The 16184-nt window shown below is 44.3% G+C and overlaps 1 protein-coding gene across 1 annotated transcript; it reads right to left on the bottom strand.

Moving 5' to 3' along the window:
* Positions 1–829: 829 nt before the first annotated feature.
* Positions 830–15779, bottom strand: LOC121274101 (sialic acid-binding Ig-like lectin 10). Its single transcript, XM_041181254.1, has 12 exons — positions 15702–15779; positions 14428–14512; positions 13937–14018; positions 12189–12270; positions 8475–8843; positions 7778–8074; positions 6928–7209; positions 4663–4944; positions 3221–3502; positions 2425–2706; positions 1304–1471; positions 830–909 (listed from the first exon to the last, which is right to left on the bottom strand). Exons 4-12 carry the CDS (start codon positions 12226–12228, stop codon positions 830–832), a joined length of 2082 nt encoding a protein of 693 aa, XP_041037188.1. The 5' UTR covers positions 12229–12270; positions 13937–14018; positions 14428–14512; positions 15702–15779.
* Positions 15780–16184: the final 405 nt, after the last annotated feature.

Raw genomic sequence — 16184 nt, forward strand, 5'->3', positions numbered from 1 at the left:
ACACACCAGTGCAGCACAGGGAGAACAGACAACTCACACATGTCTGTGTGTGAGTGAGCAAGCACACGTGTGATTCTGTATGTATGCTTCTGTGTGTGTCAGCATGCAGGCGTACACACCTGTGCACGCATGGAATTAAATATGAAAGCATGTTTTCGTGCACATGTGTGTTTGTGTGTGTTTGTGTGTGTGTGTGAGTGAAGTTGAAGTTTGCAGTAACTCACGTTCCACAGTGATGGTTATGGACCCCTCCACTGCTCCATGTTCATTCTCTGCCACACACTGATAGTCTCCAGTGTCCCTGGATGTAACATGAGGAATCACCAACCACATCTCATTGTTGGAACTTGTTCTGTTCTTTGGGACATTAAGATGTCGCCACGTGAGGTTAGAAGCTGGGAAGCTCTTGACAGAGCAGATTATCACTGCAGAATTCCCCTCAATTATATTGATCGATGAAGCGTTAATCATATCAAGAGAAGTAATTGAGAGATTCTGTGGTGCGTCTAAAAACATATAAAGATTTTAATGTGAGCAAGCACAGTGCACAGCAAGACTCCATGCATCATGTCTCTGTATCTGATGTCTGAATGCATTTCCAGGTACCTTCCCTCAGGATAAGAACTTATTTCACATTTACAATGGGCACTGCCTATGTAAACTGTCACACTGCAGTTACATTCTCCCACCAGTGGAGGTGTCCATCTAGAATGGACATCCTTTCAGATCCTCAGGATGTCCCCAAGGGCTTGACAGGCAATGAATTGTATTTGATCGATGGATCACTGAGGGGTAAATCTACAATTCTCTGTTCAGGAGGTTGCTCCATCTAATTCAGGGACTTGTTGATCCGGAGCTTACCTTCCTTCAACACAGAATCGGAGCTGATACCGAGACTCCAGTGCAGCACTGAGAGAGGAGAGGGAACCCACACGTTTTTGTGTGTGAATGTGTGTGTTGGCTTGGGTGTGTGTAAGTTTCTGCACAATAAGGATCTGTGTGTGTGCACACACTCATGTGTGTTCATGTGTGTGTGCGCACGTGTGTCTGTCTGTGCATGTGTGTTTGTGTGTGTGTGTCAGTAGAGGTTGTGTGTGTTTCTGCATGTGTGTGTGTATGTGTGTGTGTGTGTGTGTGTGTGTGTGTGTGTGTGTGTGTGTGAGTGATGTTGAAGTTTGCAGTAACTCACGTTCCACAGTGATGGTTATGAACCCCTCCACTGCTCCATGTTCATTCTCTGCCACACACTGATAGTCTCCAGTGTCCCTGGATGTAACGTGAGGAATCACCAACCACAGCTCATTGTTGGAACTGGTTCTGTTCATTGGGACATTAAGATGTCGCCACGTCAGGTTAGAAGCTGGGAAGCTCTCGACAGAGCAGATTATCACTGCAGAATTCCCCTCAATTATATTGATCGATGAAACGTTAATCACATCAAGAGAATTAATTGAGAGATTCTGTGGTGCATCTAAATACATATAAAGGTTTTATTGTGAGCAAACACAGTGCACAGCAAGATGCAATGCTTCATCTCTCTCTATTTGGTGTCTATGTGCATTTCAAGGCTTCTTTCCTGTTTTAAGTTCCTATGTAAACTTTTATAATGGTCACTGCCGGCATTTTTCTTTTTGTACATTCATGGGAAGTGGATGTATCTATCTAGACCAGCATTTTTTACCCATCCCTAATTGCCCTTGAGCAGGTGGTAGTGAGTTTTTCACCCCCACAGAAGTCCCAGCCTCTGACCTGCTCCTATAGCCACAGTATTTATGGCCGGTCCAGTTAGTTGTTTGGTTAACATTCCCCAGGATGTTGATCGTGGGGGATTCAGTGATGGGAAAGTGATTGAATATCAAGGTGAGATGGTTAGATTCTCTCTTGTTGGAGATGATCACTGCCTGGTGCTTGTGTGGCGTGAACATTACTTGTCATTTCTCAGCCCAAGCTGAGTGTTGTTCAGCTCATGCTGCATGTGGATATGTAAACTGTCACACTGTAATTACAGCCTTCCACCAGAGGAGACACTGTCAGGCTAGAAGAAAAGAAAATGTCTTTCACATCATCAGGATGTTCACAGGGATTTGACAGTGGAGGAATTGCTTTAGAATAATGGGGTATTGAGTGCAGGGGGCTGCTCGTCCAATACAGGGTCTTGTTCAGCTGATGTCGTCAGTGTTTCAGAGCAGAATCTGGAGCAACACACCAGTGCAGCACAGGGAGAACAGACAACTCACACATGTCTGTGTGTGAGTGAGCAAGCACACGTGTGATTCTGTATGTATGCTTCTGTGTGTGTCAGCATGCAGGCGTACACACCTGTGCACGCATGGAATTAAATATGAAAGCATGTTTTCGTGCACATGTGTGTTTGTGTGTGTTTGTATGTGTGTGTGAGTGAAGTTGAAGTTTGCAGTAACTCACGTTCCACAGTGATGGTTATGGACCCCTCCACTGCTCCACGTTCGTTCTCTGCCACACACTGATAGTCTCCAGTGTCCCTGGATGTAACGTGAAGAATCACCAACCACAGCTCATTGTTGGAACTTGTTCTGTTCATTTGGACATTAAGATGTCGCCACGTGAGGTTAGAAGCTGGGAAGCTCTCGACAGAGCAGATTATCACTGCAGAATTCCCCTCAATTATATTGATCGATGAAATGTTAATCATATCAAGAGAATTAATTGAGAGATTCCGTGGTGCATCTAAAAATAGATAAAGATTTTAATGTGAGCAAGCAGATTGCACAGCAAGACTCCATGCATCATCTCTCTGTATCTGATGTTTTCATGCATTTCCAGGTACCTTCCCTCAGGAGAGGAACTCACATGTGTGTATGTGTTTCTTTGTGTGTGCCTGTGTATCTCTGTGCATTGGTGAGTGTGTTTGTGTTTCGTGGCCTGCGTGTCTGAGTGTGCCTGTGTGTTTGTGTGTTTGTGTGTGTGTGTGTGTGTGTGTGTGTGTGTGTGTGTGTGCACGTGTGTACGCCAGTCTGTGTATGTGTGTGAATGTCTGTGCATCAGTTTGTGTGTGTGTGTGCATGTGAGTGTGTGTGAGTTAAGTGTGTGTGCGTTTTTGTGTATGTAATTGCAAGTGTATGATTTTGAACGTAAGTGTGAGGGTTCGTGTCTACTCATTTTGCGTGTGTGCATGTGTGTGTGTGTGTGTGTGTGTGTGTGTATCTGTGTCAGAGTGATGTTGAAGCCTATGTGCTCTCACATTCCACAGTGATGGTTATGAACCCCTCCACTGCTCCATGTTCATTCTCTGCCACACACTGATAGTCTCCAGTGTCCCCGGATGTAACGTGAGGAATCACCAACCACAGCTCATTGTTGGAACTTGTTCTGTTCTTTGGGACATTAAGATGTCGCCACGTGAGGTTAGAAGCTGGGAAGCTCTCGACAGAGCAGATTATCACTGCAGAATTCCCCTCAATTATATTGATCGATGAAGCGTTAATCATATCAAGAGAATTAATTGAGAGATTCTGTGGTGCATCTAAAAACAAACAAAGATTTTAATGTGAGCAAGACTCAATGCTTCGTCTCTCTCTATTTGGTGTCCTTGTGCATTTCAAAGCATCTTCCCCATTATAAGTTCCTATGTCAACATTAGTGATGGTCACTGCATATATTTTTCTATTTGTACATTCAAGGGAAGTGGGTGTCGCTGGTTAGGCCAGCATTTATTACCCGCGCCTAATTGCCCTTGTGAAGCGTATTGAAGATGGAGATAGATAGGTTCTTGATAGGTAAGGGGATCAAAGTTTATGGGGAGAAGGCTGGAGAATGGGGTTGAAAAACTTATCAAAAATGATTGAATAGCAGTGCAGACTCGATATGCCGAAAGGCCTAATTTCTCCTATTTCTTAAGGTCTTATAGTCTTATAGAAGGTGGTGGTGAGTTATCTCCCCCCCCACAGACTCCCCAGCCTCTAACGTGCTCCTGGTGCCACAGTATTTATGGCTGGTCCAGTTAGTTGTTTGGTTAACAACCCCCAGGATGTTGATCGTGGACAATTCAGCAATGGTAAAGCCATTGAATATCAAGGGGAGATGGTTAGTTTCTCTCTTGTTAAAGATGTTCACAGCCTGGTACTTGTGTGGCATGAACATTACTTGTCATTTCTCAGCCCATGCTGAGTGTTGTTCAGCTCTTGCTGCATGTGGATATGTAAACTGTCACGCTGTAATTACAGCCTTCTACCAGAGGAGATACTGTTCGGGCTAGAAGAAAAGAAAATGACTTTCACATCATCAGGATGTTCACGGGGATTTGACAGTGGAGGAATTGCTTTAGAATAATGGGGTACTGAGTGATAAACCTACAATTCTCTGTGCAGGGGGCTGCTCGTCCCATACAGGGTCTTGTTCAGCTGATGTCATCAGTGTTTCAGAGCAGAATCTGGAGCAACGCTCCAGTGCAGCACAGGGAGAACAGACAACTCACACATGTCTGTGTGTGTGTGAGCAAGCACACGTGTGATTCTGTGTATGTTTCCTTCTGTGTGTGAGCATGCAGGCGTACACACCTGTGCACATGTGGGATTGCACATGAATGCTTGTTTGTGTGCACCTGTGTGTGTGTGTGTGTGTGTGTGTGTGTTTGTATCTGTGCGACTGTATGTGAGAGTGTTATTGCAGTTTGTGTTAACTCACGTTCCACAGTGATGGTTATGAACCCCTCCACTGCTCCATGTTCATTCTCTGCCACACACTGATAGTCTCCAGTGTCCCTGGATGTAACGTGTGGAATCACCAACCACAGCTCATTGTTGGAACTTGTTCTGTTCTTTGGGACATTAAGATGTCGCCACGTGAGGTTAGAAGCTGGGAAGCTCTCGACAGAACAGATTATCGCTGTAGAATTCCTCTCAATTATATTGATCGATGAAGCATTAATCATATCAAGAGAAGTAATTGAGAGATTCCGTGGTGTATCTAAAAACAAATAAAGATTTCATTGTGAATAAAACTCAATGCTTCGTCTCTCTCTCTATTTGGTGTCTATGTGCATTTCAAAGCACCTTCCCCATTATAAGTGCCTAATTCAACATTTATAATGGTCACTGAATGTGCTTTTCTATTTGGACATTCATGGGAAGTGAGTGTCACTGGTTAGACCAGCATTTTTTACCCATCCCTAATTGCCCTTGAGAAGGTGGTGGTGAGTTATTCACCCCCACAGAATTCCCAGCCTCTGACCTGCTCCTGTAGCCACAGTATTTATGGCTGGACCAGTTCGGGGTTTGGTTAACATCCCCCAGGATGTTGGTCGTGGGGGATTCAGCAATGGTAAATTCATTGAATATCAAGGGGAGATGGATAGGTTCTCTCTTGTTGGAGATGATCACTGCCTGGTCCTTGTGTGGCGTGAACTTTACCTGTCATTTCACAGCCCAAGCTGAGTGTTGTTCAGCTCTTGCTACATGTGAGGTCATAGCTTGGCCTAAATAGCCAAGTGGTTATGGTACTGGGCTTGTAATCCCAAGATCAAGAATTCAAATCTCACAATGGCAAACTATGAAACAATGTAACTTCATCTGAATAGGAACAGATGGAAATGTGTTTGTACTCAAAAGAGTTACATGTGAGGTCATGCACTTTGGTAGGAAGAATAAAGGTATAGACTATTTTCTAAATGTGGAGAGAATTCAGAAATCTGGAGTGCAAAGGTCCTTGGGAGTCCTAGTCCAGGATTCTCTTAAGGTTAACTTGCAGGTTGAGTTGGTAGTTAGGAAGGCAAATGCAATGTTGGCATTTATTTCGAGAGGACTAGAATATAAAAGCTGGGATCTGCTGCTAAGGCTTTATAAGGCTCTAGTCAGACCACATTTAGAATATTGTGAGCAATTTTGGGCCCTGTATCTCAGGAAGGATGTGCTGGCCCTGGAGAGGGTCCAGAGGAGGTTCACGGGAATGATCCCAGGAATGAAAGGCTTAACATATGAGGAACATTTGAGGACTCTGGGTCTATACTCGATGGAGTTTAGAAGGATGAGGGAAGATCTGATTGAAACTTACAGAATACTGAAAGGCCTGGATAGAGTGGACGTGGGGAAGATGTTTCCGTTAGTAGGAGAGACTAGGAGCCGAGGGCACGGCCTCAGAGTAAAGGGAAGACCTTTTAGAACAGAGATGAGGAGAAACTTTTTTAGCCAGAGTGCGGTGAATCTGTGGAATTCATTGCCACAGAAGGCTGTGGAGGCCAGGTCATTGAATGTATTTAATACCGAGATAGGTAGGTTCTTGTTTGGTAAGGGGATCAAAGGTTACGGGGAGAAGGTGGGAGAATGAGGTTGAGAAACTTATCAACCATGATTGAATGGCAGAGCAGACTCGATGGGCCGATTGGCCTAATTTCTACTCCTTTGTCTTATGGTCTTATGGTCTTATGTGGATATGTAAACTGTCACGCTGTAATTACAGCCTTCCACCAGAGGAGACACTGTCGGGCTAGAAGAAAAGAAAACGTCTTTCACATCATCAGGATGTTTACAGGGATTTGACAGTGGAGGAATTGCTTTAGAATAATGGGGTATTGAGTGAAAAACCTACAATTCTCTGTGCAGGGGGCTGCTCATCCAATACAGGGTCTTGTTCAGCTGATGTCGTCAGTGTTTCAGAGCAGAATCTGGAGGAACGCTCCAGTGCATCACAGGGAGAACAGACAACTCACACATGTCTGTGTGTGTGTGAGCAAGCACACGTGTGGTTCTGTATGTATGTTTCCTTCTGTGTGTGAGCATGCAGGCGTACACACCTGTGCACATGTGGGATTGCACATGATTGCTTGTTTGTGTGCACCTGTGTGTGTGTGTGTGTGTGTGTGTGTGTCTTTGTGTGTGTGTGTGTGTGTGTGTGTGTGTGTTTGTATCTGTGCAACTGTATGTGAGAGTGTTATAGCAGTTTGTGTTAACTCACGTTCCACAGTGATAGTTATGAACCCCTCCACTGCTCCATGTTCATTCTCTGCCACACACTGATAGTCTCCAGTGTCCCTGGATGTAACGTGAGGAATCACCAACCACAGCACATTGTTAGAACTTGTTCTGTTCATTGGGACATTAAGATGTTGCCACGTCAGGTTAGAAGCTGGGAAGCTCTCGACAGAGCAGATTATCACTGCAGAATTCCCCTCAATTATATTGATTGATGAAGCGTTAATCATATCAAGAGAATTAATTGAGAGATTCTGTGGTGCATCTAAAAACAAATATAGATCAGTTACTTACATTGACTGTTAAGCATTTGAGAGACCCTGAGAAAGTGAAAGTTGTGACATCAATGGCGATTCCATCACCACAAAGCACATTATCGAGGCAGTCACTACAGTCCTGTACTAAGGGAGTGCTGAACATTTGGAGGGTCAGTACTGAGGGAGTACTGCACTGTCCGAGGATCAGTACTGAGGGAGTGCTGCACTGTCAGAGGGTCAGTACTGAGGGAGTGCTGCACTGTCCGAGAGTCAGTACTGAGAGAGTGCTGCACTGTCAGAGGGTCAGTACTGATGGAGTGCTGCACTGTCAGAGGGTCCGTTCTGACGGAGTGCTGCACTATCAGAGGGTCAGTACTGAGGGAGTACTGCACTGTCCGAGGGTCAGTAATGTGGCAGTGCTGCACTGTCATGGGGTCATTACTGAGGTTGTGCTGCAGTGTCAGAGTTGAATTTCTATCAGTTAAAGACTACTGACTTGTTATTAAGCACAATGCAGTTGTTGTGTACGATGTAGGCCTTTCAAGATAATGTAGAATGAAGGATGTCCATACTTACATTGCACAGTTAGTAGGAGGGTCCGCTCTGATGAAACAGATGGATATCTCACTCTGCAGCTGAGAGTGTGTCCGTGGTGTTTGAGTGATGGGATCAGGGTCAGAACAGAAGTATAGGTCAGAGTGACACTATGCTGAGTTGCAGTGTTTGAGACTGATCCAGGTACGTCAGTGGGAGTGTCCCAGGTTAAGACAGGTGCTGCTATTCCATTGCACGTTGTGTTGAAGGTGCATCTTACATCCACACATTTTCCTGCAATAATTTCAGCAGGGAATATCGTGGGTTTATCTGTGAAATCTAACAGACAGAGAATGGATCCTTTTAGAGAAATATAACATGAAGCATCAGTTCAAATAGAAATCACAGTCCCACAAGAGAAAGCACTTTTACAATGATGATATCAGAACTGAGAGATTACGATGATCAGGAAATACTTTTAAACAGGATTAGGGAGATTGATGGGAGTGGATAACCTGATAACATTGATGGATGCAGTCAATACATTTAATTATTGATATTAAAGTGAGTATTAGAGGTTGCTTTAGGACTGAACTGGAAGCTATCACCAGGTTATTGAGAATCAGACAGTGTGTTATAATAAGCTGTGTTTTGTGTTAATATGTAAACGTCACAGTTTGTGTTATTTCCCATTGAGTGTTGAATGTGAATTGTTGAGTAATTATAACACAGCACTTACCAGAAACGTGAAGCTGGGTTACAGTATAGTAGTTGTATCTATTACTTCTGTCAAATTCTATTCTGAAAAAATAAGGTCCTGCATCTTCCCGTCTGATGTTGTTTATAATCAGGGAACAGTCGCCATCTTTCAGGTCTCCAGACAGCCGGGTCCGATGGTGGAACCGTGGTAACTCGTGACTGTGATCTTTGGAGTGAAAGGCTATGGGAGATCCAGGAATCTGATTCTTGTTATTAAACCAGACTCCGACTCGTGGTTGGTTTTCCAAACGTGATGGATAACTGTAATGACATGGAATCTGTACACACGAACCTTCCTGCGCTGTCACCTCTCGTGGAGTGTCGCCTTTCCACTCTTGTGACAGTCCAACTGGGGAGAGAAATATCAATATTTAACTCTGGAAGGTTTGTAGATCCACTGGATTCGATATCCACTCCCTCCATCACTGGGGCACAGTGGCTGCAGTTTGGACCATCTACAGGACACACAAGGAACTCCCCAAGGTTTCACAACGGATGGAAGAGAATCCTGGCCACAGGAATGGACAAGTTCATTCTACATTGGCTCATGGTCCTCAGGACTCCTTTTAGCTTTTTTCAAATTATTCGTTAATGGCATGTGCCCAGCATTTATTATCCATCCCATGCCCATCAGAGGCATTTAAGAGTCAACCACATTGCTGTGGGTTTGGAATCACATGTAGGCTAGACTGGGTAAGGGTGGCAGATTTCCTTCCCTGAAGGTGATCAGTGAACCAGGCTTTTTAATTCCATTCATCTGCCATGATGGGATTTACACCCAGGGCCCCAGTGCATCACCCTGGGCCTCTGGAATACTAGCCCAGTGACAATACCTCTCTGCTACCGCTTCCCCTTAGTGAAGCCAGTCTTCCACCCAACACAGTGTCTACAAGACCCACCAATTGAGATCCATTCAGTGCTGATTTACAAGACAGGACAATGGATTAGGAGCCCTCAGAACTCCCCCCATTATCACCGTCATGAATCACTAATTAGCCTAACATTCCTGTCTGCTCTTCAACACAGCTGATTGGCTAATCTGATTCAATCTGATTGGTGTTCATTCCCTCTTCAATGTTTAAGGAATCACCAATCACTCGGCCTCTAGTTATTCTCCTGCCCACAAGAGGGAACATTCTCTGTCTACCCAGTCAATCAAAACCTTTCATCTAAACCTAGTGGCGCTTGAGTATATAGTCGGGAATCCAGGGCAATGGAGCCTCAGGAGGAGAGATGGAAACCCTGTGAGGTGGAATGTCACTGAAGCCATCCGAGTTGAAGTGTCTTTTGGAGAGAATTCCAAGGCAAGATCTTCGGAGTTGAAGACTGGAATCCCTCATGAGAGAAACAGAGTTTCAGTGAGATTGGTTGACTAACAGTGTTCACTGATGTCCAGGTCGGTTGTTGTGAAATCCATGGGCTCTATCTTGGTCGAGTTTACAATTTAATGAGTAGTGTAGCTGTGAGACCACAGTTTGTCTATTAATTCACATGAGCTCATATTAATCCAGAATGTTAGGGTATAAGGTGGATATTGTGAATTATTTCATCTTTCTGAACTGGTGCAGTAAAGTTTATTTTTGTTTGTTTAAAAGCCATGGAATCTTGTAGCTTTATTCTCTTCGCAAGCATCTTAAATCTCAAACCTCGTCTACTTGAAACAAAACATTATTGGTTCCTGACTGTAAATGATCAAAAAAAAGTGGGTGTCTGTTCCTCCATCAGCAACTCTTCAGAATCCTGCTGAAGTCATGGATATTTCAGAAGGACAGGGAACAAGAGGTTTCTGGTATCAGCGTTTCATGTGGGGCCCAGTTCAGTTTGAACAAATAAACAAGACCATCTTTGAACGTCATGAACCCACCACAGCGGCACCTCCGACACATGCAGAGCTCAGGCTAGAGGTGCTTTGTTAGTGTGTTTCACAGTGTCTGCTGGAGTAGGGTCAGTGCTGAGAGGGTCTGCTCAAGGATCATTAAAACCTGCACTTGCACCTTCCAAGTAATAAGTCTTTTTTTAAACTTATTCGTTCATGGGATGTGGGCGTCACTGGCAAGGCCAGCATTTGCTTCCCATCCCTAATGTCCCTCGAATGGAGGGGATTGCTCGGACATTTCAGAGGGCTGTTGAAGAGTCAGACAAGTTCCCATCAGTCTGGAGTCACATGTAGGCCAGACCAGATATAGACAGCAGATTTCCTTTCTTTAAGGGCATTAGTGAACCAGATGGGTGTGTATGACAATCGATGATAGTTTCATGGTCTCCATTACTGAGACTAACTCCCATTAGTGTAAACAGAGTGAACAGTTTTCCATTTATCCCACCTTTCCCGTTCCCTCCGGTGTTTTTCTCTCTCTCGCTCGATAATTTGATTCTGACGAGGACCCCTTGGAAAATCATGGACCCCAATTAGACAACCAATGGAATAAGAAATCTCTTTGGATCCTCATTGTCTAAGGAATCTCTTTGGATCCTCATTGTCTAAGGAATCTCTTTGGATCCTCAGTGTCTAAGGGATTATTTCTGATCCAAACCCCATATTGTTGTATTGTTGATTCCGATGCAGCATTGTAGACTGACTTGTCCCCAAGCTCAGCACTGACCCTACTCCAGCAGACACTGTGAAACACACTAACAAAGCGCCGCTAGCGTGAGCTCTGCATGTGTCGGTGGTGCCGCTGTGATGGGTTCATGACTTTCAAAGATGGTGTTGTTTATTTGTTCAAACTGAACTGGGCCCCACATGAAACACTGATACCAGAAACGTCTTGTTCCCTGTCCTTCTGAAACATCTATGATTCAGCAGGATTCTGAAGATTTGCTAATAAGGATCTTAAATTGTCTGATTGTTGAATGATACAACACAGGAGGAGCTCATTTGACCCATCGTGCTTGTGCTGACTCTTTCCCAATTCCTCTCCAGCAGCTTTCAAACAGCCCTGCAAATTTCCCTTCAAGTATTTATCCAGTTCCCCTTCTGAAAGTTCCTGTTGAATCTGCTTCCACCGCCCTTTCACGCAGTGACTCAATGGTCTCTCTCTGAGCTGCAAAGTGCTCAGATTCTGTGAAATTTAAACTGTGCAGCAGATCAGAGAGAGTCATGATAACTCAGAATATTTGACAGTTTTACACACAGACAACTTTGCCTTCCTCTCTCTTTCAGTTATCTTGCTCCCTTATTGAAGTATCTAGCAAGGTGAGAATGGCCAGGAAGTGCGATGCTGAACAGCCTGTCTATTCGAGGAGCTGCTGTGTTGTCTTCATGGGCAATTTTGAATAAGGGCTGCAAAGGACACAAATTTCAGGCCATTGATATCGGAGACCTCACATTAGGACGGATTTCATACCCCAGTATTTATCCCTGCTTCTCTACTCAACCCATCAATCCCCATCGCTCACTGACCAAGGTCCGACAGCACCTGAATTTTAAGATTCTGCTCTAGCTTCTACAAACCAGTCTAACTCTGTAACTTCCTCCAGACTCTACAACCATCCAAGACCTCTGCTCTCCTCCAATTCTGCAGTCTTACAAGGAGTCAGTGTATATAAGTGAGCACAGGGCTGTTGGTTGATTGGGACTTGGTGTGAGTTTGTACACTGAGTCACTGCTGAATCGGTTCCCAATCACAGATCAATAAGAATGCTCTTTTACAAAGACTATTAGCCATAAATCTGTCCGAGCTGACGATATTACCTTGGAGAAGCGACAGGAGGAAGTAAGATTTCCCGATCATTGTCCACTCTCAGATGTTTCATCAGTTTCTCACTTTCAAGTTCTGAAAGAGAAAGGAGTTAATGAGACCTCACCTCCTGTCTGACAGCACCCTAGAGATCAGAACTGCTTTTAGACAATGTATTCACCGACTAATTTGATTCTCTGTGGGATAATAGGTGCTCTACAGAGAGTTACATGGCTTAAAGAAAGAAAAACAAGGAAGGACTTGCATTCCTATAGCACCTTTCACCACCTCAGGACATCCCAAATCTCATGTCTCTGCACTTCCCTCATCCCTTGAGCTAGAAAGATGTTCTGTACAACAGACTTGAGCCTCACACCCAGATCTCAATAATCAGTAGAAATCTTTCAAAGGCATCAATCATTGGAAACTGTCTTTATAAAGTCACAACATCAACAAAGGACGGTGTTGGTCGTGGAAGTGAATTCCAATCGTTCCGTTACTTACCCAGGACCTGTCCGACTGCTCGCCTGGGGAGGAACTGCCCACACGCTCTGCTTTGGCTGAATGACCTCTTCCTGTGCTGCTCCCTCTGTGTATTTAATTAGAAAGTGCTGATATGCCACTCTGAGTCAAAATGAGGAAGTTGGAACAAAGTGAGAGAACAGCACTTTGCTGTGCACTGTCAGCTAAACCTGTGTCTGTATAAGAATATAAGAACAGAACATGTAGGATCAGCTGGAAAGCCTGACATTTTCATTCCTTATATTCCATCCACTCATTTTTTTATCCACTCACTGAAACTATTTTTCTCCCTCTCCAGCCTCTTTGTGTCCTCCTCACAACTTACTTTCCTACCCAGCTTAAATATTTCGTTCCTATCTTCACCATACAGTCAGAAAATCTGCCTACAGTTCAGTCAGTCCCTTCATCCAAGTTACTAATGTAGATTGTGAATAGTTGAGGCTTTGAAAGATCTGTCCAATTATTCCCACTCTCAGCTCTACTCTCTCCTCCACAGCCCTACAAAATGTACCCTTCAAGTATTTATCCAGTTCCCCTTCTGAAAGTTCCTGTTGAATCTGCTTCCACCGCCCTTTCAGGCAGTGAGTCAATGGTCTCTCTCTGAGCTGCAAAGTGCTAAGATTCTGTGAAATTTAAACTCTGCAGCAGATCAGAGACGCTCATGAGAACTCAGAATATTTGACAGTTGCACACACAGACAGCGTTGCCTCCCTTCTCTCTTTCAGTTATCTGGCGCCCTTATCGAAGTTTCTAGCATGGTGAGAATGGATAGGAAGTGTGATGCTGAACAGCCTGTCTATTCTAGGAGCTGCTGTATTGTCTTCATGGGAAATTCAGACTAAAACCAGCAAAAGAAACTAATTTCAGGTTATAGCTATCATAGTCCTAGCATCGGGATAGACTTCATCCCCCAGTTTTCATCCCTGATTTCCTGCTCAACCCATCATCCCCCTCGCTCACTGACCAATGCCCGACATCTGATCTCGCCGCTACAATCCTGCCCATCTCTGTAACCTCCTCCAGCCCCTACAACCCTCCAATACCTCTGCTGTCCTCCAATTCTGCTGTCAGACAGGGAGTCAGTGTACATCAGTGAGCAAAGGGGTGATGGGTGAATGGGACTTGGTGTGAGTTTGTACACTGGCTCACTGCTGAATCGGTTCCCAATCTCAGATCAATAAGAATGATCTTTTACAAAGGCTATTAACCATAAAACTGTCTGAGCTGACGATGATATTACCTTGGAGAAGTGAGAGGAAGAAGTAAGATTTCCCGATCATAGTCCACTCCCAGATATTCCATCAGCTTCTCACTCTCAAGCTCTGAAAGAGAAAGGTTTTAATGAGACCTCACCTCTTGTCTGACAGCTGTCGAGAGATCAGAACTGCTTTTAAACAATGTCTTCACTGAATAACTTGATTCTCTGTGGGATGATGGGTGCCCTACAGAGAGTTACAAGGCTTTAAGAAAGAAAAGCAAGGAAGGACTTGCATTTCTATAGCACCTTTCACCACCTCAGGGCATCCCAAAGCTCATGTCTCCGCAATTCCCTCATCCCTTGAGCTAGAAAGATGTTCTGTACAACAGACTTGAGCCTCACACCCAGATCTCAATAATCAGTAGAAATCTTTCAAAGGCATCAATCATTGGAATCTGTCTTTATAAAGTCACAACATCAACTAAAGGACGGTGTTGGTCGTGGAAGTAAATTCCAATCGTTCCGTTACTTACCCAGGACCTGTCCGACTGCTCGCCTGGGGAGGAACTGCCCACATGCTCTGCTTGGGCTGAATGACCTCTTCCTGTGCTGCTCCCTCTGTGTATTTAATTAGAAAGGGCTGATGTGTCACTGTGAGTCAAAATGAGGAAGTTGGAACAAAGTGAGAGAACAGCACTTTGCTGTGCACTGTCAGCAAACCCTGTGTCTGTATAAGAATATAAGAACAGAACAAGTAGGATCAGCTGGACACCCTGACATTTTCATTCCTTATATGCCAACCACTCATTTTTTTATCCACTCACTGAAACTATTTATCTGCCTCTGCAGCCTCTTTGTGTCCTCCTCACAACTTACTTTCCTGCCCAGCTTATATATTGCGTACCTATCTTCACCATACAGTCAGAAAATCTGTATACCGTACAGTCAGTCTCTTCATCCAAGTCACTAATGTAGATTGTGAATAGTTGAGGCTTTGAAAGATCTGTCCAATTATTCCCACAATCACCTCTGCTCTCTCCTCCACAGCCCTGCAAAATGTCCCCGTCAAGTATTTATCCAGTTCCCCTTCTGAAAGTTCCTGTTGAATCTGCTTCCACTGCCCTTTCAGGCAGTGAGTCAATGGTCTCTCTCTGAGCTGCAAAGTGCTAATATTCTGTGAAATTTAAACTCTGCAGCAGATCAGAGATGCTCATGAGAACTCAGAATATTTGAGACATTTACACAGAGAGAACTTAGCCTTCCTTTTCTGTTTCAGTTATCTTGCTCCCTTATTGAAGTATGTAGCATGGTGAGAATGGACAGGAAGTGTGATGCTGAACCACCTGTCTATTCGAAGAGCTGCTGTGTTGTCTTCATGGGAAATTTTGAATAAAGGCAGCAAAGGACACAAATTTCAGACCATTGCTATCGGAGCCCTCGCAGCAGAATAGAATTCATCCACGAGTATTTATCCCTGCTTCTCTACTCAACCCATCAATCCCCATTGCTCACTGACCAATGTCCGACATCACCTGAATTTTAAGATTCTGCTCTCGCTGCTACAATCCTGCCTAACTCTGTAACCTCGTCCAGCCTCTACAACCCTCCAAGATCTCTGCTCTCCTCCAATTCTGCTGTCAGACAGGGAGTCAGTGTATATCAGTGAGCACAGGGGTGATGGGTGAATGGCACTTGGTGTGAGTTTGTACTCTGGCTCACTGCTGAATCAGTTCCCAATCACACATCAATGAGAATGATCTTTTACAAAGACTATTAACCATAAATCTGTTCGAGCTGATGATATTACCTTGGAGAAGTGAGAGGACGAAGTAAGACTTCCCGATCATTGTCCACTCCCAGATATTTCCTCAGTTTCTCACTCTCAAACTCTGAAAGAGAAAGGAGTTAATGAGACCTCACCTCTTGTCCGACAGCTCTCGAGAGATCAGAACTGCTTTTAGACAATGTCTTCACAGACTAATTTGGTTCTCTGTGGGATGATAGGTGCTCTGCAGAGAGCTACAAGGCTTTAAGAAAGAAAAGCAAGGAAGGACTTGCATTTCCATAGCGCCTTTCACCATCCAGGACATCCCAAATCTCATGTCTCTGCACTTCCCTCATCCCTTGAGCTAGAAAGCTGTTCTGTACAAGAGACTTGAACCTCACACCCAGATCTCAATAATCAGTAGAAATCTTTCAAAGGCATCAATCATTGGAATCTGTCTTTATAAAGTCACAACATCAACAAAGGACGGTGTTGGTCGTGGAAGAGAATTCCAATCATTCCGTT

The sequence above is a fragment of the Carcharodon carcharias genome (genome assembly GCF_017639515.1).
Source record: "Carcharodon carcharias isolate sCarCar2 chromosome 29 unlocalized genomic scaffold, sCarCar2.pri SUPER_29_unloc_3, whole genome shotgun sequence".
In the NCBI taxonomy this organism is placed as follows: domain Eukaryota; kingdom Metazoa; phylum Chordata; class Chondrichthyes; order Lamniformes; family Lamnidae; genus Carcharodon; species Carcharodon carcharias.

Coding starts and splice junctions, on each gene's coding strand:
- LOC121274101 (XM_041181254.1), bottom strand. CDS start 12,228: ATGATCGGGAAATCTTACTTCCTCCTGTCGCTTCTCCAAG. Junction 8,075..8,474: donor AACCCAGCTTCACGTTTCTG/GTAAGTGCTGTG, acceptor TCTGTCTGTTAG/ATTTCACAGATAAACCCACG. Junction 1,472..2,424: donor CATAACCATCACTGTGGAAC/GTGAGTTACTGC, acceptor ATATGTATTTAG/ATGCACCACAGAATCTCTCA.